The 24,994-nt window shown below is 35.7% G+C and overlaps 1 protein-coding gene across 4 annotated transcripts in view; it reads right to left on the reverse strand.

The window, feature by feature from the left end:
- MCU (mitochondrial calcium uniporter) overlaps positions 1 to 24,994 on the reverse strand; it is a 271,464-nt gene that overhangs the window by 23,663 nt on the left and 222,807 nt on the right. For 3 of the 4 annotated variants that reach the window (XM_073793479.1, XM_019936101.3, XM_073793480.1), the window contains 3 exons: positions 22,714 to 22,780; positions 2,405 to 2,575; positions 701 to 805 (listed from right to left, as the gene is read on the reverse strand). In XM_073793479.1, the coding sequence (XP_073649580.1) occupies positions 701 to 805; positions 2,405 to 2,575; positions 22,714 to 22,780 (343 nt within the window). Of the gene's footprint in view, positions 1 to 700; positions 806 to 2,404; positions 2,576 to 16,748; positions 16,909 to 22,713; positions 22,781 to 24,994 lie in introns of those variants that run through there. The other variant, XM_073793478.1, reaches the window with a different exon arrangement.

The raw sequence follows: 24,994 nt of genomic DNA on the forward strand, positions 1-24,994 counted from the left end.
ATTACTGAGTTTTCTGGCACTGGAGGCAAATATCCCATTTTTTCGCATAAAAGCATATTCTCATCCGAAGTTCCCAAGGACTATTATTGTACAATAGTTGACTTTCAAACTGCTAACCTTGAGCCATCAAAAAAGGGGGTTAATTCCTCTTACAAATGTTTAAGAGGACAGGGAATTCCATAATTTTTAAAAAAGATTCCCCCAGTGGGCTTCCCTGGTGGCACAGTGGTTGAGAGTCCGCCTGCCGATGCAGCGGATGCGGGTTCGTGCCCCGGTCCGGGAGGATCCTGCATGCCGCGGAGCAGTTGGTCCCGTGAGCCATGGCCGCTGAGCCCGCGTGTCCGGAACCTGTCCTCCGCAACGGCAGAGGCCACAACAGTGAGAGGCCCGCGTACGGCAAAAAAAAAAAAAAAAAAAAAAGATTCCCCCAGTAACGTTATTAAAATAATATGACTTTTAGCTTGTATGGAAGGAAGGAGTTTAAGTTATGTAGAACACTCATTTATGCGAAACAGTGACAAGAGCCGATAATAAAGCATTCTGGTGTCTATGTTTTAGTCAGTGTACTAGCGAAGTGCTACCTATATGTAAAACTTTGACTGCTCTTTGAATACTGTTTCTCAACTTTACCCAGGGGAAAAAAAGTTCTTTCCAAAAGCCGTTCTCACATTTCTCTGACCTTATCAAGGTTACTTGTTACCTCTCTTTGGTGGTCGTACATGATACGTTAAGTCATTAATGACCAGTTTAAAGTCGTCAAGGAGGAGGAGGTCTATTCCTGTTGAGGCAGCAACTCGAACGCCATCTGTGAAAATTTAAATGTGAAAATTTTAAGGTCATATGTCCATAATTATTCAAGAATGGTCAGGAAAAAAGCAATCCTCAAAATAGATTTTAAAATTATGTCTTCTCTCTTAAATTTCAGTTAACTTTTTGCCTTACCCCTAAATTCTATGCTAAACAAAGCTTATACTATCTGAGGCTTTTTGTTTTCATGGCAATCTTTTTGGTGAAGATTTAACAACGTGTTTTTCTGGAAGAACTTTATGAACAAGTGAAATAATTACATAGATGTATAGGTGTCAGCTGGAAATCTAGGGTCACTGGGAGAGGTGCATGGATGTCTATGATGGAAGTTGGTTGAGTAAAACACCCAATGTTTTCTAATATATGGTACTTTGCAGTATAGTTACTGATTAGTTGCCAATAATCCAGTAGGGGCAGATGCTAGGGTTAGCAAAGTACACCAAGCTGATCTATTAATTACATTACAAGATGAGTTGAGAATTAAGAATATTTAAAATATTTACACTACAGAAATGTGGCAAATTAGCAACAACTGAGTAAATCCAAGGGTAAATAGGTACTTACTGTACTAGGCTTTTATGTTTTTCTGTAGGTTTAAAATTTTTCAAAGTGAAAGTGGGAAAAATGTAAGGCGCTTAAAAAGTAAATAAATGAAATGGATATCATGTCAAATGGGAATTTTTAGTGCCTTATTTTATATTGTTTTCAAACCATATGTCTTCATTTTGTAAACATTTATGTGAAAGACCTAAGAAGATTTAAAAAGAAGGCGTAATATTTCATATCTTCAGAGATGATGGCTCAACTACTAGAAAAGTTTATTCTACACCTAAGGTAATGACAAAAGGTCTCAAAAGTATAAATGTGATTGATGGTTCATCTTTGCCCATGGCATTATATGTGAGGTGCTTTTGAATGAGATCCCTGTGTATATACCCTTCCTAAAACTGAGCAATCATATTCTGAAAATTGGGAGAGAAATCACTGTCTCTCTTGACATTTGCTAAGCAAAAGATTGTGTCCTAAAGTTAAGAGCATGGGATTCTTTTGCAGTGGTGTATGTGTGTGTGTGTGTGTGTGTGTAAAAACAATTTGGAGTGAAATGATGGGTGGGTGGGAATTAATAATGAAGGTGTATGCCCAGTAGTGGGATTGCTGGGTGGTATGGCAGTTCTATTTTTAGTTTTTTAAGGAACCTCCATACTGTTCTCCATAGTGGCTGTATCAATTTATATTCCCACCAACAGCATGGGAGGGTTCCCTTTTCTCCACACCCTCTCCAGCATTTACTGTTTCTTGATTTTTTTATAATGGCCATTCTGACTGGCGTGAGGTGATGCCTCATTGTAGTTTTGACTTGCATTTCTCTAATGATTAGTGATGTCGAGCATATTTTCATGTGCCTCTTGGCCATCTGTATCTCTTCCTTGGTGAAATGTCTATTTAATGGCCTATGTGGGAAAAGAACCTAAAAAAGAGTGGATATATGTAAATGTATAGCTGATTCACTTTGCCGTACAGCAGAAACTAACACAACATTGTAAAGCAACTAGGCTCCAATAAAAATTAAAAAAAAAAATAATGAAGGTGACTATACCTGGTGAATAGATTGCAACTCTGTCAATTCCCCGATCCTCTTCTTGTAGTTGTCGTAAAAACACACCAACAGAGTCTGAGATAGGTTTGAGTGTGAACTGGCAGCGTTCACGCCGGGATGGTAGCCTCACAGATATCACAGGTAACCCATTTTGATACACCACTGTCACATCTGAATGAAAAAGACCCATAACCATATAATTAGATTTCATTATAAGTTAAAGTGACATTATTAATCTTCTTAAATGGGGGTTTATTATTATTAGTGTGGCTTAAAATGTTTTCTAAGGTTCAAGAATATGCCCTTTAGCTTTAGTTGAAGGTTATTCCAGGAAATGGCTTATGGAAGATCATATCTATCACAACACTTTGCAGAAAAAAGAAAATATGCAAAGGATTATCTTTTAAGTGGGTCAAGGAGAGGCTTTCCCAGGAATTTAAGGTAAAGTTCTTGGTATTGGTGAATACAAACCCTGAATCCATTTAGTAAATTTTTATTAAGTAGCCAGAGATTGCTGGGCCAAATTCTATACCCTGTAGGAGGTGGCTCTCGGGAGCCAGAGCTTTTTTAAGAATCTGTGGGGAATGACATGTGAAAGTACACTAATAAGTGAGACTTACTCAAGTACAATCAACTCATATTTCTGTAGTACGTATATTATATCCAAGGTGCTTGATAAGTAAGCATTCTCTTATACAACTTGGACATATTATGATATAATAAAAAACAATTCCTTTTAAGTTCTCTTGAACATTTTCCTGAGGTTAGCAAGAGGCCAAAGCTCAACTTTTGGGATTTACTAACAAAACGTTATTAAGGGAACCATTATAATAAGCTACACAACTGAAAGGATTTTCTACAACAGAACGGCACAGAGTTCCTTATTTCCTTATCTTGTTCCTTAACTGTCTTGATTTATAGAACCTTAGTCCCTAAAACAAATGCCAGAATAACTCTTTCAAAAAAATTTTCAAATGAATCTTTTAATAAATAAATTTTGAACCAGAATTTTTTACACAAGCAACCAAGCATTTAAAGATGATAATTTAGGGATTTCCCTGATGGCACAGTGGATAAGACTTCGTGCTCTCAATGCAGGGGGCCTGGGTTCAATCCCTGGTCAGGGAGCTAGATCCCACATGCATGCTGCAACTAAAAGTTCACATGCCACAACTAAGGAGCCCATGTTCTGCAATTAAGGAGCCCACCTGCCACAACTAAGACCTGGTGCAACCAAATAAATAAATAAATATTAAAAAAAATAAATAAAGATGATAATTTATCACTAGTCTGTGAAAGGAAAACAGGGTTTGGAATCAAATCTGGTATGGAATCCAGCCAAAAATAATAAATAAATAAATTAAAAAACCCCACTTAGCATACTGCTTTAAGATGAGTGATGTTTCTTTTTAAAAAATGTTTTTAAATTTAATTAATTAATTAATTTTTGGCTGCGTTGGGTCTTCCTTGCAGCACGCGGGCTTTCTCTAGTTGCAGCGAGCAGGGGCTACTATTCGTTGCGGTGTGCAGCCTGCTCATTGCGGTGGTTTCTCTTGTTGCGGAGCACAGGCTCTAGGCGCCCGGGCTTCAGTAGTTGTGGCTCATGGGCTCTAGAGCACAGGCTCAGTAGTTGTGGCACACGGGCTTGGTTGCTCTGCGGCATGTGGGATCTTCCCAGACCAGGGCTCAAACCCTTGTCCCCTGTGTTGGCAGGCGGATTCTTAACCACTGCGCCACCAGGGAAGTCCCTAATAATGTTTCTTTATTAGCTTTTTTTAAGACTCAAAAGATACACTCTAAAAGTTTTTAAGGATTCGTATCCCTCAAAATTGAAGAGCCGAGAGGAAATATACATAGAATAATAATGTTCTGGAGATTCTAAATGCATCAAACTTTTCATAGTTGTAGTCATTTACATCTTATTTCCTCGCCTGGTCTAGTAAATTATAATGCCTACAATGAATACAAAAGCCTCACACTACATTGTTCCGTGACTTAAATTTTAAAAGTAACCCTTATTGAAGCATAGTTTATAAATAACAATGTACACTCTTATTTTAAATGAACGTTTGATGAATTTTGACATAATAATCAAGATAAAGAACATTTCCATTAGCCCCCCCAAATTCTCTTGATCTGATTCAAGTTAACCCCTGGGGAACTATTGACTGGATTTTTTCACCACAGATTATATTTAGTTTTTCTAGAGTTTTACACTACTGGAATCATACAGCATGTACTCTTTTGTATCTGGCTTCTTTCTTTCAGCATAATGATTCTGAGATTCACCAGTGTTGCTGCATGCATTAGTAGTTAATTTGTTTTTATTGCTGAGTAGCATTTAAAATTGTGGATACACCACAATTTGTTCAACCATTCACCTGTTGATTGACATGTGGATTGTTTCCAGTTTTGGACTACTATGAATAAACCTTTTATGATTATTTACTCACAAGTCTTTGTGTGGACATATGGTATACCTTTTCCCATCCTTTTACGTTTAACCTACCCACGTCTTTATATTTCAAGTGGGTTTCCTGCAGGCAGCATATGGTTGAGTCTTCCTATTTTATCCAATCTGACAATCTGTCTTTTAATTAAAGTGTGTATATCATTAGCATTTAATAAATTATAAATATTGTTGTGTATGTCTGCCACCTTGCTACTTTTCTTGACTCAACTCTTCTTTCTTCCACTTTTCTTCGATTCATGCCCTCTTTTAGATTAACTGAGTATTTTTTTTATTACATTTAATCTCTACTATTGGCTTATTAACTGTACTTTTTCATGTTTTGGGGTTACTCTATAGCAGGTATTGCCAAATTTTTTCTGTTAAGGGTTAGACAGACATTAAATACTTTAGGCTTTGTAGGCCATAAGATCTCTGCTGCAACTTTAGACTCCGCACTGTGGTGCAAAAGCAGCCCTAGGCAATATGTAAACGAATATGCATGGCTGTTTCAACAAACTTTATTTACAAAAATAAGGAGTGCACTGGACTTGGCCTATTGGGTTTGCTGAACCCTACTCAAGGGTTTACAATATACATCTTTAACTTATCACAGTTAACCTTCAAGTAATATCATACCACTTTAGGTATAGTGTAGAGAACCTTACAACAATATACTTCTATTCCCCCTGTATTGTTCTATATTTTATTTCTACATGTTATAAACCACACATTATTTTTACTTTGATAACTGATTATACTTTAAAGAAATTTTAAAATGAGAAAAATGTCTTTTATATTTATACACATATTTACCCTCTGGTGTTCCTCATTGTTTCGGGTATAGATCCACATTTCCATTTGGTATCATCTTCCTTTTGTCTCAAGAGCTTCCTTAAACATTTCTTGTTGTGCAGATATGTTGACAATAAGTTCTCTCAGTTTTGGTAAAGTGAGAAAAAGTCTTTATTTCATCTTCAATTTTGAAAGACATTTTTGCTATGTAAAATATTCTAGGTTGGCTTTTTTTTTTTTCCTTTTAGTGCTCTAAAGAAATTCCCTTCTGGTTTGCACAGTATATGATAAATTTATGTACATTCTTATCTTTGTTCCTTTGTATGTGATATGTCTTTTTCCCTCTGGCTGCTTTTAATATTTTCTCTTTATCATTGGTTTTCAGCAATCTGATTATAATGTTCCTTTGTATGGTTTTCTTTATGATTATTCTGTTTGGGAATTGTTAAATTTCTTAGCTCTGGGGGCTCATCGTTCTCATCAAACTTGGAAAAATTTTGGCCATTATTCAAATAGTTTTTATGTCTCCCACCCCTCTCCTTATGGGATTCCAATTACACTTATATTAGACCATGTGGTACTGTCACACAGGGCACTAAAACTCTGTTCATATTATTTTAGTTTTTCCCTCTCAGATTCATTTTGGATAGTTTTAATTGCTATGTATGTCAGTGTCACTGATCTTTTCCTCTGTAGTGTTTAATCTGCTATTAATTCCATTTATATTGGTTTTCATTTCAGATATATTTTTCACCTCTAGAAGTTCCCTTTGTTTATTGTTCTATTTTTCTTCATATTATGCTTATGTTTTCTTCTCTCTCTCTGAATATAAGGGTCACATTTATAATAACTATTTTAAAATCCTCTGTTAATTCCATCATTTCTGTCATTTGTAGATCTGGTTCTATTGACTGATTCTGGCACCCCCACCCCCCACCCTGCAGCTTCTTCACATGCCTAGTAATTTTTTTTTTTTTTTTTTTTTTTCCGGTACGCAGGCCTCTCACTGTTGCGGCTTCTCCCTTTGCGGAGCACAGGCTCCGGACGCGCAGGCTCAGCAGCCATGGCTCACGGGCCCAGCCGCTCCACGGCATGTGGGACCTTCCCAGACCGGGGCACGAACCCGTGTCCCCTGCATCGGCAGGTGGACTCTCAACCACTGCGCCACCAGGGAAGCCCGCCTAGCAATTTTTGATGGGAGATTAGACATTGTGACTTTTACATTGCTGAATACCGGATCTTGTTGTATAGTTAAGTTGCTTGCATATTAGCTTGATCCTCTCAGGTCTTTTAAGACAGATCTAGAGAATTCTTTATTCTAGGGCCAATTTGGCCCCACTTCCAAGTTATGGTTCTTCTGGGAGTCTCTGCTGAATGTTCATGTATTCAGTGATGTCTCTCCTCTCTAGCTGCTGGGAAGTCAAATGATTTCTGGCCCTGAGTGAGCACTAAGAGTTATTCATTTTACAGCTTCTGGTAGTTGCTATTTCCTTGGAAGTTGTTATAGCCTGGCCTTGTGGTTTAGAATTTAACCAAACCCTCAGGCTACAAGCTGAAGCAATGTAAGGTTAATTTCATTTGTTTCTCTTTTCTCAGAGATCAAAGTCCTGTCTTGCCTACTGTCCAATGTTTAGAAACAGTATTTTCATGTATTCTGTCTGGTGTTCTAGCTGTTGACAGCAGGACAGCAATTCCCACAGCAGTTAATCCTTTGTGGATACATGATTTGAATTTTTACATAAAAACTAAAAAGAAGCAAAGTCAGAAATCTCTGTTTATTCCTTCCAAAAGGAGAGTCTGAGTTTCCTAAGGAAAAAGAGGCCAAAAATAGTAATATAAACTTAATACATAGCATGTACCACCTAAAGTTTTCAATATCTAAAGTAACTTGAAATTTTTTTCATTTTCTTTCTCATTTTTAAAAGAATCCTTAGCAATCCATTGTTTCCGTAAGGTCCGAGCCAGCAACATAAATATTCCTATTAGTTCTATAAGCAGTAATGATGATGGGGTCATAAAATTAGGTGATTAACTTGTCTACCTGGTGCTTTCTTCCCTCCAATCCAGTCTTCTTTCTATTGATATATGCAAAAATATTCACACACAGATTTCAAGAAGTAGACAGAGTTGGATTTAAATAAAAGATAGGAATCTGTGAATCTTAAACACATAAAGTATGGAAGATTTCACTAATACATCAGTTTCACAGGAAAGTGCTTAGGGGTTACTGTTTTTAAATAACTGAGACAAAGTCAACAGATAAAATTAAGGTCTTTATCACTCAGTTTAACTTTTTCCTTTAAAGATTATGAAGCCTTTAAAAGGAATTAAATATGAAAGCTTTGAGAAACTCTGCATGGATAGCACATTTCAGAACTGACAAACCTTTATTACAATACTGCTTTTGAAATAAATCCCCAGGTCTCCTTCTTTCCCACACACTAGATTGTAATGCAAATGTTAGATTTCTTGTTTTGCAACCAAAGAATAACAATTACCATAGTTCCTCAAGTTTAACAATATAAAAAATTGCTGTTGGTTGTAGTGAAGTCACAATGGGAATTTACAAGCTAATGACAGCTGTCAGCTACTATTCTCTAGAGATAAATACCCTTTTTAAGTGTAAATTGCATCAAGTAACTTTTTAGTTGGTTAAAAAAAATCTTTTGCTTTGATTTCCATTTCAATAAGTAAGAAATAATCTAAGTATGTTCTATAGCAGTGTGGTTCAAAGAAACCTAGAAATTATGGGGCATCCCATACAAATACTGAGAGACAGAATATGACAACTGATTTAGGAATAAAAATTAAAGACAAGGAATTTTCCTGAGTAAGAAGAGAAGTGCAAGGACAACAGACACATGGGGTTGAAGAAGTAATATATTAAAAAAAAAAAAAAAGCTTTGGAGCATTAGGTGTAGAAAAAGTCATATAATACAAATGCTTGTTATTTAGCCAACTGTTAAAAACTCAGAGTAGGAAAATTAGTTGGTGCTCAAAATAATTAGTAAAATCTCCTCTAAAATATATCATTTTATGAACACTGTTACTGAACACAAATTCGTGTGCCTGATGCACAGTGAGGCCAAACAAACCGAAACGTCAGAGTATGAAGCAGAGAAAGGTTTATTGCAGGGCCAGTCAAGGAGAATGGGTGGCTTGTGCTCAAAAATCCCAAACTCCCCAATGGTTTTGGGGGAGAAGTTTTTATAGGCAAAGTTTGGTGTGAGGGCTGCAGGGTTTGTGACTTTCTTCTGATTGGTTGGTGTTGAGGTAACAGGGCAGTGCCCCAGGAATCATGTGCCCAGCCTGAAGTTACCATCTTCCACCTGGGTCGGGGCCTTAGTTCCTGCAGAAGAACTCAAAGATACTATCATGTATATTCCTTGAGGAGGAACCAGGACCCTGCCCCAAGGCTGCACTATTGCTTCTTAACTGTTCCTCCCTTGTTTCTGCATTCCCTCCCCTCCCTGATTAGCAACTGTTTGAATCAGCCCTTTGGAACTCAGGGAAGGCTGAGGCTGAATGAAGCCCATTTTCTACAAACAAGAAACAGGGACACAGAAAGGACTTGTACCCAGGAGCCCCACAGGGTCCTGCTTGGTTTCAACATGACTGTATATCTCTTAAGGACTTATTATGAACGGGAACTGGTACAATAAGGAAGCACATTTAGGGTGTTTTCTGCAGAGATACTTTGAACTGAACTTTATATTATATGATGGATGATTCCAGTGGTTTATGATCTTGCCATCATCTGTTTCTTTTCTTTCCCTTTTCTGTTCTATTCTGCATCAAGAATGTGAAATACAATAATAGAATTTTAGTGTTGGAAGGGTCAGAGAAATCATACAGACTAAGCCCTTCTTCTACAGCTAAGAACAATAAAGTCCAGCAAGGTTAGATGAAGTTCCTAAGATCCACCCATGTTGTCCCACATGGCAAGACGTCCTCCTTTTATATAGCTGAGTAATATGCTCTTGTACATATATACCACCTCTTGTTTATCCATTCATCTACCTATGGACACATAGGTTGTGTCAATATCTTGGATATTGTAAATAATGCTACAATGAACACAGGGAAAAATACCTGGAAGTAGAATTGCTTAATCATATAGTAGTTCTATTTTTAGTTTTTTGAGGAACCTCCATACTGTTTTCCATAGTGGCTACACCAGTTTATCAATACATTCCCACCAACAGTGCATGAGGTTTCCCTTTTCTTCACATCCTCCCCAAAACTTGTTATTTCTAGTCTTTTTGATAATAGCCATTCTGACAGGTGTGAATGATATCTCATTGTAGTTTTGATTTAAATTTTCCTGATGATTAGTGATATTGAGCACATTTTCATGTGTCTGTTGGCCATCTGTTTGTCTTCTTTGGAAAAATGTCTCTTCAGGTCCTTTGCCCATTTTTCAATCAGGTTGTTTGTTTCTTTGATGTTGAGTTGTATGAGTTCTTTATATAATTTGGACGTTAACCTCTTATCAGATATATCATTTGCAAATATCTTCTCCTATTCAATAGGGTGCCTTTTCATTTTGTTGATAGTTTCCTTTGCTGTGCAAAAGCTTTTTAGTTTGATGTGGCCCCATCTGTTTATTTTTGCTTTTGTTTACCTTGCCTGAGATGTATCCAAAAAATATTGCTAAGACCTATGTCAAAGAGTGTACTGCCTATGTTTTCTCCTAGGAGTTTTATGGTTTCAGGTCTTATATTTAAGTCTTTAACCCATTTTGAGTTTATTTTTGTATATGGTGTGAGAAAGTAGTCCATTTTGATTCTCTGGCATTTGGCTGTCCAGTTTTTCCAACATCATTTATTGAAGAGGCTGTCTTTTCCCCATTGTATATTCTTGCCTCCTTTGTTTTAGATTAATTGACCATGTAAGTGTGGGTTTATTTCTGCAATCTCTATTCTGGTCCATTGATCAATGTGTCTGTTTTTGTGCCAGTACCACACTATTTTGATATGGTAGCTTTGTAGTATAGTCTGAAACCAGGGAATACAATACCTCCAGCTTTGTTCTTCTTTCTCAAGATTCTTTTGGCTATTCGGGGTCTTTTGTGTTTCCATACAAAGTTTGGGGTTATTTGTTCCAGTTCTGTGAAAAATGCCGTTGGTATTTTGATAGGGATTGTGCTGAATTTATAGATTGCCTTGGGGAGTATGATCATTTTAACAAGATTAATTCTTCCAATACATGAGCATGGTATATCTTTCCATTTGTTCGTGTCATCTTGGATTTCTTTCATCAATGTCTTACAGTTGTCTAAGTACAAGTAGTTACCTCCTTGGTTAGATTTATTCCTAGGTATTTTATTGTTTTTGATACAATTGTAAATGAGATTGTTTTCTTAATTTCTCTTCCTGATAGTTCATTGTTAGTTTATCGAAACATAAGTTTTTTTTTTTTTGGCCGCACCATGCGCCTTCCAGGATCTTAGTTCCCCAACCAGGGATCAAACCCGTGCCCCCGCAGTGGAAGTGCAGAGTCCTAACCACTGGACCACCAGAGAATTCCTGCAAGAGATTTCTATATATTAATTTTGTACCCTGAAATTTAACTGAATTCATTTATTAGTTCTAATAGCTTTTTGGAGGCATGTTTTAGTTTCTGATATAAATTAGGCTAACTTTTTTTTTCTTTTAGAGCTGTTTCACATTTTACTCCTTATGCCATCTGAAATATACTTTTATGAAATAACAAATCAATTGTAACAGCACCATTGACTCTGCCCCTTCTCCTGATTTTCAAAGCTAATTCTATCACATGTCACATTTCCATATATGCAAGGTTTCTCTAATCTGATCCTACAATCTTTCCTGTACCGATACTCCACTGTTTTGATTATTATGGTTTTAAAAGTACATCTTAATATGTGGTTTAGGTAAATCTTTCCCCCCCTTTCTACTCCAAATTTATGTTAAGTATTTGTATAGTTTTAGTCTTTCATATGAATTTTTGAATAAGTTCATCAGCTCCTATTGAGGTTCATATTAGCACTGTAGTGAGCTTATAAATTTATGTGAGGGAAACTGACAATTGTTACAATGTTGTCCTCATATTCATTAACATATTATAACTCTGCATTTATTTCTATCTTTTTTTAGGTCCTTCAATAAAGTTTATTCTTCTCAATAAATGCTTTACAGATTTTTTAATTAGTTTTCACTCATAGATACTTTCAAATAATTTATTTTTAATATTCACTTCTCTGTTCATAAATATAATTCCAAAAGTCCATATCCTTTTTCATTAAATTATGATATATTAGACAAAACATAAGATTATCATTTTAATAGAATACATTAAATATTATTTAGGTGATAGTAAGGCCCTTCCTTATACATTAAGGCAAAAACATCCTCAAATTTACTTAGATATGTAAAATAGATGATTTAAAATTTCTTTAAATTATTCATAGTATATTAAAAATGCTAAATCTGTCACATACTATCATTTGAAGAACACTCATTTTGAAAAGCAGGTAAATATTTATGTAAAAAATATCTTTTTATATCAGTATAAGAAAGTCCAATTATAGAATCATAACTTTAGTAGTTTGATAAATCCAGTCATTTGGGTCCTTCCAACTGGTAGTATAAATGAACTTAGTGAAATCAGCTATATATTTCATTGTGAACCTAAGGTGAATTAGTATTTGTACAACTGAACCTCTCTCTGTAGAACTATGTAAAAACATTTGTGTGAAGTTATTACGAGGCTTAAATGATAAAAGTTGTGAAAAGACTTAAAGTTATAAATCTTTTTAAAATGCATGGTATTATTGGTTTTATGTTAAATAGTAGTACAACCTATGTACCTTTCATTAAATCTGGTTCTTTTAAAATCTGTTTATGAAGATAATTAATCTCTCATAAATGTTAAAAGCATTTGTGCTAAGTAAAAGGTCATCCTCTTCCTTCCTTCCGTTCATCTACTCATTCTACTGAGAATTAACTATTTTATTTTGCTTTTGTAAAAATAAAATCCTGTCCTAATATAGTGCTCTAACATATTTTTCTTTCTACGAATAATGCTTTTGGGACTTCCCTGGTGGTGCAGTGGGTAAGAATCCGCCTGCCAATACAGGGGACATGGGTTCGAGCCTTGGTCTGGGAAGATCCCACATGCTGCAGAGCAACTAAGCCCATGTGTCACAACTACTGAGACTGCGCTCTAGAGCCCACGAGCCACAACTACTGAGCCTGAGTGCCACAACTACTGAAGCCCGCATGGCTAGAACCCGTGCTCTGCAGCAAGAGAAGCCACCACAATGAGAAGCCCATGCACCGCAATGAAGAATAGCCCCCCACTCACTACAACTAAAGAAAATCTGCACTTGGCAATGAAGACGCAATGCAGCCAAAATAAATAAATAAATAATATTTAAACAAACAAAAAAGAATAATGCTTTTTATGGTGCTGCTTTGAAAGTAACTTCATTAAACCTTGACCCTTGGTTCACTTTAATTTCTGGGTGGTAAAAAGTTGAATATAATCCTAAAGTACAGAGAGTGAAGTGCAGTAGAAGAATGATGGATTTTGGAATCTCAGATTTAGTAGTACTGAAGTTCTACCACAGGAGACACCTTGAATACATGAGCCCATTACTGAATATAACTTTACCCCCGTTTCCTTACCTATAATGCAGAGAGTCTAATACCTCAGAAGGCTGCTTAGGAGATTCAATGAGAATATGGAAAAACGCTTGCCTTAATAGTTTTTCTTGCTTTTTCTAAAATCTACAGTCTTAAAACCCAAAGCCTAAAATCATATAAGTTTCCGTGAGAAAATTTCCAATCATGCCTTTAAACCCCAAGAGAACAAAAATGACTTGTTCCACTGAGGGCAACAAGGGGAAGAAAAGCTTAAGTTATACAAACAAATTCCATGTGCCTAGGTATTTTTGGATAATAGACCTCCTTGAGAACCTGAAGAAGGTATGGATTCCCTTCTTAGACCTACTTCCTGAAAAAATTCAAAACGATTTATACATAAAAATTTTAGATACAATCATTTTGTTGCATTGGAAAATGATTTCCTTCATATTACCTGCTATGGACTGAATTTTGATCTCCCAACATTTGTATTTTGAAGCTCGAATTCCCCCATGTGACTATCTGGAGATAGTGTCTTTAAGAGGTAATTAAGGTTAAAGGAGAAGATAAGGGTGGGGCTCTAATCTGATAGGACAATGGCTTTACAGGAGGAGTAAGAGCTTTCCCCAGCCCCCACCATGTGGGGACACAGTGAGAAGGTGGTCATCTGCAAGCTAGGAATAGTTCTTACCAGAGCCTAACCATGCTGGCACCCTGATCTTGGACTTCTAGTCTCGAAAACTGTGAGAAAATAAAATTTTGTTGTTTAAGCCACCCAGTCTACAGTATTTTGTTATGAGCAGACTACTGCATTGAAGTATTTTAAAAATAAACGTTCACAAAAACTGAAGCATTTTACCTCATTTTAAATCAAAATTAACAGCCATTTTCTGTTGTGTTTTTTTTTTAAGAAATAAAACACAAATTTACAAATTAAAACAGAAAATAAACTTTAATTCTATATAAAAGAACATTTCAATTACAAGGCTGCTATTGTTTGGCTTGAATAAAGAAGTCACATAATGGCCTGGTTTTGGAACATGATAACTTGGACATTATCTTTGATATCTAAAAAGGTTGTACCTTTCTATTTTGATGAAAAGAAGTTGTAAAAACTCTGAGACTCTGGGAAAGGTATGTGGTAACAAACATAATCACAGCTCTCATAGTTCACTTCACCAGATGATGCTTGGCTAGGCATATGCAAGGAACCAAAGATTTTTCTAAGACTCTTAGAATTGAATTCATATCACTCACTGTTTTGATGCAATATCAATAGTGAAACAATTGGAAATCTGAGTTCCAGTTTTAAGGTTTCTGAGTGGAGGTAATCTTCAAGAGCTCTAAGGTTTTTCTAATTCTTGTAGAGAAACTGACAAACCTCTCCATTCGTGACTAGCCTAGAGAGAAACTTCATCCAACAGCTGGAAAATTCACAAGGTTGTCTATTTCTACCTACTTCAGAGCTACAGCTTGGTTGAAAGGGTTCATGATTTTTCTACCAAATCCATAATAATGACTGTAAGGTCTTGAATTGGAAGATTATGCTCATTCATAAAGGCCCAAATATCCCCAAGTAAATCAAGCCATAACTAAACACTTCCTTGTGATAAATTTTCTCTTCTCTTAAAAAGCAAACTCCTGTCCAAAGTTTAATCTAGCAAAGGAAAAATTTCTATTTTGATTCTTTTTCTCATAAAATCTTGTTCTCATAACAGTGACTACTTCTGTGGTAGCAGGCAGGCCTTCTTTTAGGGCTGTTCGAAGTCTTCACTGCCAGTATGTGCCAATGAAAAAAACCAATGTATTATTGCACTGGGTAGAGCTCCTTTCTTCTCTGAGGCCATATAAGTATGCATGGCTCTAAGTTTGGAAGATGTGCCATCTGTTCGTAGAGTACCAAGATCTTCCTTAGAGTGAAAAAAAATTTTTTTTCCTGGTAGTTATTTTGGAAAAGAAATTTAACACTATTTCAAAGATGGTAATAGCCATTAATGTTAACAGCTTTTCTAATTTCCACCAGAAATCACATATTTGGGATTTTTCTTTGTATCAACATGCGTATTAACAGACAAAAACTAGAAACTAACTCCTTAGAGCAATATCAGTAGTTTCATGAAGTCACATGCACTCTGGACAAAACTGGATAGTTTCCAAATTCCCTCAAAACTTACTTCAAAATATTGAAACAAATGACAGCAATCCTAGAATGGATAATATCATCTGAAATTTGACATAAATTTACTTCTGCTCCACACTAAGCCAGTTTAAATACTGTCAGCACATAAAGCTTAAACGTCTTTCCATGTTCATGTGGCTGTTTTTCTTAGCAATGTGAAAGCCAATTTTATACAAGCCTTCAAAAAAAGACTTTTGTGATGGAACATGTTCAACCATATTTTGGTATTTTCAAAATATGAAACTTCTACTTACAAAAAAAAATTCAAACTGTAGGATATATTTTTAAAATGGAAAAATAAAATGGTGTTTCAGCTTTCCCAACTTCACATTTGGGTTGATGAGAACTCTGCCCACATTAAAACACTGTGGCTTTCTCTTCTATCATTTTTCATGATTTCATTACTTTCATCTCTTTTTTGTTTTCAAGTTTTTAAAAGTTGGAATGAAAGACAGTGGTGGGGTATGTTTATGTCCTCAATATAGTGACGACAATAAATATAGAATCTCCAACTGTATATGAGCAGCCATTAATAATAAAACATGATTTAAAAAGTCCACCCTTTCCCACAAAATTATTTTAAAAGTAACAGGAAAAATTCTAGAATAAAAAGAACCCTTACAAATTAATACTAAAAAGACAGTTCATTTTTTTAAATGGGCAAAAAGTTTGGGCACTTCATCAAAGAAAATATTTGAATGGTTAATGAGTACATTAACAGATGCCCAACATCTTGGTCATCAGTGAAATGCAAATTAAAACCACAATGAAATAATACTACAAATCCACTACCATGTCTATAATCAAGAAGACTGACCATACCAAGTGTTGGGGAGGATACGGGAAACTGGAACACTTAAACACTGCTGGTAGGAATGCAAAGTGGGACAGCCACTTTGGAAAACAATTCTGCAGTTTCTTAAAAAGTTAAGCACATGATGAAAGAAACTGAAGACCACACAAACAGTTGGAAAGATATACTGTGTTCTTGGATTGGAAGAATCAATATTGTTAAAATGACCACACTACTCAAGGCTGTGTACAGATTTAATGCAATCCCTGTCAAATTACCAATGGCATTTTTCACAGAACTGGAACAAAAAATTTTTTAAGTTTGTATGGAAACACAAAAGACCCTGAATAGCCAAAACAATCTTGAGAAAGAAGAACGGAGCTGGAGGAGTCATGCTCCCTGACTTCAGACCATACTACGAAGCTACAGTCATCAAAACAGTATGGTACTGGCACAAAAACAGACACATAGATCAATGGAACAGGACAGAAGGCCCAGAAATAAACCCACGCACTTACGGTCAATTAATCTATGACAAAGGAGGCAAGGGCTTCTCTGGTGGCGCAGTGGTTGAGAGTCTGCCTGCCGATGCAGGGGACACGGGTTCGTGCCCCAGTCCAGGAAGATCCCACATGCCGTGGAGTGGCTGGGCCCGTGAGCCATGGCCGCTGAGCCTGTGCGTCCGGAGCCTGTGCTCCACAACGGGAGAGGCCACAACAGTGAGAGGCCCATGTACCGCAAAAAAAAAAAAAAAAAAGGAGGCAAGAATACAATGGAGAAAAGAAAGTCTCTTCAATAAGTGATGCTGGGAAAACTGGGCAGCTACATGTAAAAGAATGAAATCAGAAGATTCTCCAACACCATATACAAAAATAAACTAAAAATGGATTAAAAACCTAAATGTGAGACTGGATACTATAAAACTCCTAGAGGTAAACATAAGCAGAACACTCTTTGACATAAATCACAGCAATAATTTTTGGCTCTGTCTCCTAGAGTAATAGAAACAAAAGCAAAAATAAACAAATGGGACCTAATTAAACTTAAAAGGTTTTGCACAGCAAAGGAAACCATAAACAAAATGAAAAGATAACATACAGAGTGAGAGAAAATATTTGCAAATGAATTGACTGACAAGGGCTTACTTTCCAAAATATACAGTTTGTACAGCTCAATACTAAAAAAAACCCAACCCAATAAAAAAAATGGGCAGAAGACCTAAATAGACATTTCTCCAAAGGAGACATACAGATGGCCAAGAGGCACATGGAAAGATGTTCAACATCACTAATTATTAGAGAAATGCAAATCAAAACTACAATGAGGTACCACCTAACACCAGTCAGAATGGCCATCAACAAAAAGTCTACATACGCTGGAAAGGGTGTGGAGAAAAGGGAACCCTCCTACACTGTTGGTGGAAATGTAAATTGATGTAGTCACTACGAGAAAAGTATGCAGGTTCCTTAAAAAACTAAAGATAGAGTTACCATATGATCCAGCAATCCCACTCCTGGGCATATATATGGAAAAGACAAAAACTCTAATTTGAAAAGATACATGCATCCCAATGTTCACAGCAGCACTATTTACAATAGCCAAGACATGGAACCAATCTAAATGTTCATCGACAGATGAATGGATAAAGAAGTGGTATATATATACAATGGAAATAATGCCATTTGCAGCAATATGGATGGACCTAGAGATTATCATACTAAGTGAAGTCAGTCAGACAGAGAGACAAATATTATATGATATCATTCATATGTGCAATCTAAAAAAAAATACAAATGAACTTATTTACAAAACAGAAATAGACTCACAGACATAGAGAACAAACTTATGGTTACCCAAAGGAAAAGGGGGGTAAGGATAAATTGGGAATTTGGTATTAAGAGATACACACTATGGTATATAAAATAGTTAAAAAACAAGGACGTACTGTATAGCACAGGGAACTATATTAAATATCTTGTAATAATATATAATGGGAAAAAAATCTGAAAAAGAATATATATATGTGTGTAAACTGAATCACTTTGTTGTACACCTGAAACATTATAAATCAACTGTACTTCAATTAAAAAATATTACGCACATACTTACCGTATGACTCAGTCATTCTACTCCTAAGCATCTACCCAAGAGATATGAAAACATATATCCATACAGGATATGTAAAAGAAGCTAGATGCAAACGACTACATATTGAATGAGTCATTTATATGACATTTTTAGAAAAGGTTTAACTACAGAGAGAAAAAGCAGACTAGTGTTTGCCTCAGGTTTAGGGTAGGAGCAGGGATTGGCTGCAAAACAGGAACAAGAGAACTTTTAGGGGTGAAGGAAATAGTCTAAAGCTGGATTGTTATTATGCTTGCATGATGATAGGTGAATTTTATGATATATAAAATATACATCAATAAAGTTTTTTAAAAAAGGAATGGGATAAAAACCAAAGGAAAAACTGGGGCATATATCCAGTTCCCCAAACCATCCACAGACTTAACTTAGGTTAAGAATTTATATATATTATCTATATTTGGGTTAGTTAAACAGATGATTGTTTATTATTAAACAGGAATTTCAATAACTGTTCAATGCTAAAATTATTTGTCCTCAAACAATTTTTGTAAGGAAATCTTACATTTTTTGTTAACTACACAAAAGACACAGCTTTCTACCGCAATTCCCAATACAAGGCTAATTGAGTAACATTACATTTCTGGATAGAGAAATGAAGGCAACAGAGAGACTATTTTTCTTGCTCTTACTCTAGCTTACCTACAGTGAAGACGTGTCCTGGTTTACCATATTTAAAATTGTCAGGACAACTCTGGGTGTCCTCTTTTTACTCTCAAAAGTGTCCTGGGTCGAGTGAGAAATAATACAGTCAACCTGTCTATAATAGAATTACTTTCATCATTAATCCTTAATTTTCATTACCATGAAGGGGAACTCCTGAAAGATTTGAAAGACCTTAAATAAGCTACAAGCCATACAATCATAAAAATTTCAGTTAGTCATTTTACAATTGAGGATATGGGGCACAGAAAAATTAAAACAAGAAGCCCCAAACCACATTTTTTTGATTAGGGGTCTTTAACACTACCACAGCACTTTTTATAGAATAAGAGTTTCTGGGAACTTCCCTGGTAGAGCTGCGGTTAAGACTCCGAGCTCCCAATGCAGGGGGCCTGGGTTTGATCCCTGGTCAGGGAACTAGATCCCACATGCATATTGCAACTAAGAGTTTGCATGCCACAACTAAGGAGCCCACGAGCCGCAACTAAGGAGCACACGTGCCACAACTAAAAGAGCCGGTGAGCTGCAACTAAGGAGCCCACCGGCCTCAACTAAGGAGCCCACGTGCTGCAACTAAGAAGCACATGTGCTGCAACTAAAGGAGCCAGCAAGCTGCAACTAAGAAGCCCGCCTACTGCAACTAAGACCCGGTGCAACCAAATAAATAAATTAAATAAATATATATATATATATATTAAAAAAGAAAAGAATAAGAGCTTCTGATGGGTAAGTACTATTTCTGTAGGCAAAGTACATTTTTCTCTTGGAGGTGGTAATTATTACTATCTCCGTTTCACACATGAGGAAGGAGGTTTTAAGAAGTGCATTACTTTGCCTAAGGTTAAAAGGTGGTTAAGTTGTGGAATTGGGATGCAAACCTTGATTCCAAAGCTTGACACTTAACCTCTAAGCCTAATGCCTCTCATGAAAGGGAACACGGGCTTGGGTACAGGGATGTGCATGTGCACCTGTGTGCAGTGTAGCCAAAGCAGTTCTTGAGTTGAGGTTCATGAGACTAGGGATTCCATGAGCTGGTTTGAGAGCCTGTATCATTAAGAAATTATATATAACATTTCCTATGTGTATATAAAAATATTTTTTTTCGAGAGAGAATCTAGAGCTTTCACCAGATCCTCAAAAATATTTATGACACAAGAAAAATTAAGAACCTTTTAGATTGCTTTGGTAGGGAGGTTAAACTTTTAAGATAACCTATATACTTTACATATCGGATATCAGTCATATCTAGATTTTTTTTTTTTTTTTTTTTTTGGTGGTACGCGGGCCTCTCACCGTTGTGGCCTCTCCCTTTGCGGAGCACAGGCTCCGGACGCGCAGGCTCAGCGGCCATGGCTCACGTGCCCGGCCGCTCCGCGGCATGTGGGATCCTCCCGGACCGGGGCATGAACCCAGGTCCCCTGCATCGGCAGGCGGACTCTCAACCACTGCGCCACCAGGGAAGCCTCTAGAAGATTTTGTCAAACAACAAAACTAACAAGCAAGTATCGAGAGGCAGTATATATTAGGTATATATATTATATACTAGGTATGTAAATATCACAATTATATAATGTGGTATTTTAGATTTTGTATTTAAAAAAAAAGGGTCAAGCTCTCACTTGCTATAGAATATGACCCAGTAGTCATAACAAGAAGCAATGAATGATGGTAGAGATGTTTACTACTGGTGGCTAAATTCTGTTGAAGTAGCTGTGTATTAAGCAGAGTTTTCATATATGCTATACCAGCCTAAGGTAAGATTAATTTAGAAGTACAACATAAGAAAGGTATATAATTTGGGAGTAGTAAGGACACTGAGTTGCATTAAATCAAATCATTTTCTGCTTCTGTTTCTTGATAATGAACACGAGTTGATTTTCTTAAGAAGGGCAATAGTATTGGTAGGAATTTTGGGAGCATCTCTTTCTTTTTTTTCTTTTTTAAGTATGTATCCTTTTACCTCTGTAAAAATATTGTCTTCAACCCCTGACACAACATAGAGGCAACATACTAGCATTTTTGTCCTGGGATAACATTCAGCCAGATACCCCAGTACAACTGTACATTGTTACATTACTGAAAGGCTTCTATACAGATTGTTATTAGGATAATAGTAACTGTATTACATGGTAAAATTCATAATAAAAATTTCAGTATGAATTCATTAGTTCAAATTATTTGCCACTGAATGTAATAACAACTACTGGCACAAGTGTCCTGTTGTAGTGTGACTTAGTTGCCACTGAATATATATAACTTAATGAATATATATAAATACTGACACTGAATATTTAACAGTTTTTGACAACATTATAAAAATAAGAAATTTTTAAATGAATTGCTGCTAGTTCAGCAAAAGCTGAGAGGATTTAGCACTATGAACAATATTTTTATATTGGAGAAATTCTCTCTTTATTGAAACTATCCAATGATGTAATCCTGCAGTGGCAATGGAGGACAGTAATAAGACCTTGAAGTGGTGCTGGTATAGATGTGGACAGCCCCCATTTGGCTGTTTAATGGGCCAAGACAGTTCTAAGGGCAAGAGTGATACCCACCTACTTCTTTTTAATTTATATACTAATATCACTTTATCAACTCTCTATGTCTCTAAGAGATAGGAAAAAGAAAGCCAGCTACCATTTTTCATTGTTTTGATTCTGGCCTATTTTTCCTTTTAACCTTTCCATACTACAAATGAGTAATCAAAAATGGATACTTCCTCCAAGTTCAGGGAATATGAGCACACTGTCTGTGTATTCCAATAACTAAACAGCTTTGGGACAGGTTCTGATAACACTGCAAATAGCTACACTGATTAAATACAGGGGATCCTAGGAGTTTCAAATGGTTCATCTGAGGTTTCTTCAACTTCAGGTGTCCTTGTAAATTTGCAGGATGCTCCTTCAATGGTTGCTATGCCTATGAATTAATGTTTATAAGGTTGAAGTTAGAGTTCTATCACACTAAACTTTACAAAGAGAAAATATATTTAACAGTCAACCCTAAGCAAACAGTCTAAACTGTAAATGTGTAATGCTAGGTAAAAGAAATGACAAGAAGAGTTATAAACTTATCTCCTCCACTACTGTAAATAAAATCAAAGCTTAGATCCTCTTGCCAATTTGCATCATCATGGACTTTTCCAAAGGACTGTGGTCCCCAAGCATCTTTTTTCAATTTTTTCTCACAACAGAGAAGAGTATTACAGCCCTGAGCGTAAGGGAAGAAAAAGACAAGAAAGGACAGGAGGTTTCAGACTTTGAATTGCTTCTGTCTAGGCTCTGATACCCTGAAGGAGCTGGAGGGTTTGATCATTATCCATAGTATGAAGACTCAATGGTTAGGAAATGCCAAAGGTGGTCCTTCTGCGATCTTCACATTAACTATGTTCCCAGTTTTAAAACATAAATGGAAAGAGTAGACAGTATTATTCCATGATCTATGAAAACTTAAGTCTATTAATTTTTCTTCCTGATTTCTCTTCTAAATTTACTATATCCTCATTCAAATTTTATTTCTCTTCTTTAGTCCCCCCCAACACATTCTCCCTCTGACTCCAAGCCCATCTCAAGTGAAAGAGTATGGTTTATAAATCTATATGTCAGTTTGAGAATGGGAAACAGTTAAAGAAAAAAAAGCATTGGACATAAAAATGGATTTGCCAAAACTCACCATCAGAGGGCACAACAGTACTGCAATAAACAACTCCGCTAGGCCAGGAAGAGAGCCTCTGGTGCACCTAGAAAATACATAAAGACACATCCATTGTCAGTACACAACAACAAATGTTATATGCACATGTGTATGTATATAATAAATAATAGCTTTTTAATTATTTAAATAGTATGTATTCTTTGTAGAAAAATTTAAAAATACAGATAAAAGAAAAGTCTCTCAAACTCCTATCATCCTAAGATGATAGTGATGAACATTTTGGTTTATTTCAAGATAAACCAGTATTTCACCATAATTGTAATTTGCATTTTTTGTACTAAGAGTGATAATCTATACATGTTTTAATCTGAGTTACTTGTATTTGCTTTTCTATGCACTGAGTATTTACATCTTTTGCCATTTTTAAAATTTGGATCTTGGTCTTTGAATATTATTTTGTAGAAGTTCTTTAAATATTAAGAAAATTATCCCTTGGTCAACGAAATATGTCATAAAAATTTCCCTGTTTTTATTTTTGTTAATGGTGTTTTTGTATGCACACAATTTTCATGTTTTAAGAGTCAAACTTTTCAATCTTTTCTGTGTGGTTTAACGGTCCTGTGTCATATATCAGCAGCTTTCCCTACTTCGAGAATACTATAAAATTCTTCCATGGCTTCTAGTTTGATTTTTCAAGTTTAAATCTTTGATTTATTAGGAATTAATTTTAGTCAGTTAAGAAGCAGCAATCCAACTAACCTCTAATGATAACACAGCTAACCGTTATACTTAATAATTCATTTTCCCCTCTTATTTGAAATGCTACCTTGATAATTTTCCAAATACCTATATGAATTTGGATCTTTTTCTGTCCAATGATCTATATGCTCATGTCGTAGTAGCCACACTGTTTTAAATATCCTAGCTTTATATTTTTACATCTGGCAGGGTGGGATAGTTTCCCTTATTACTTTCCTTTAAGAATTTTCCTGGCTATTTTTGCTTATTTGTAGCTCCATATGAACTTCAGAGTCAGTATTTCCAGTTACACACAGATACACACACACACACAATCAGCTTCAAAAATAACACAGCACTGTGATTAAGAGCATAGAATCTATAATCACTCCTGAGTTCAGATTCTGATTCTGTAACTTACTCTAACTGCAATCTTTGCAAGTTCATTAGCCTCTTTGTGCCTCAAGTTTCTTCACTGAAAAATGGACAAAACGTAATACTAGCACCTACCACATAAAGTCGCTGTGAGGACTAAATGATGAATACACATAAAGCACTTAGAACAGTGCCTGGCATAGAATAAGTATTCAATAAATGTTAGTTTTTTTGTTTGTTTGTTTGTTTTGAAGTTGAGATCTTATTAACTCAATGGATTAACATAAGGAAACTGACATCTATGTGATTTTTGAGTCTTTCTTAATCAAGAACCTTGTAAGCCTTTCTATTTTAGTCTTTGTGTTCCTGAGAAGCATTTTAAGGTTTTCTTTATTCAGATCTTATATGTCCCCTTTAATCTAATGTAATTCTTTTTGTACTAAGTCTTGTCCAATACTAGGATCATGACCCCTGAATTTTTCCTTTTAGTTTGCAAATGCCTGTTAATGCTCTGCCTGTCCTTTAATTTTATTATTTTTCCTGAGTTTTTTTGTTTTAGGAATGACTCTATAGTTTTTGTGATCTAATCTGGGATTCTTTTAACAGAAAAGTTTAGCCTGTTTATATTTATTAATATAATGTATATTTAATGTCCTTTCATCAAATTTTATGCTATAAAATTTTTATGTTTTTTGTTTTTATTGCTGCTCTTTCTTCTTAAAAATAGTTTACTAAATGGTCTATGTTTTAGTTAAACATGTACTTCTAATATTAATATGGAAAGTTTATTTTTATTTTTTTTTGTATTAGTAGTCATTTTAGAGTAAGATCTAAGTTCTTTGAACTGCCTTTAAGGCCCAATATTATCTGATACCCTGTTATCTCTCTGACTTCACCTCCTACCATTTTGCCTCTCAATCATTCTGCTTTAGCCCCTAGGCTCTTTTCTGGTTTTTGTATGGACCAGCTATACTCTTGTTCCAGAACCTTTGCAATAGCTATTACCTCTACTTAGAATATTATTTCTCCAGAAAACTATCAAGCTCCCTCACTTCCTTCAAATCTTTGTTCACATTTCACTTTCTGAGTGAGGTCTACTCTACCCAACCCAATTAAAAATGGCAATTCCATCAGTTGGTACTCCTGATATATATATATGTATATATATATTTTTTCCATCTCTTAT

This window comes from Tursiops truncatus, chromosome 16 (genome assembly GCF_011762595.2).
Source record: "Tursiops truncatus isolate mTurTru1 chromosome 16, mTurTru1.mat.Y, whole genome shotgun sequence".
In the NCBI taxonomy this organism is placed as follows: Eukaryota; Metazoa; Chordata; class Mammalia; order Artiodactyla; family Delphinidae; genus Tursiops; species Tursiops truncatus.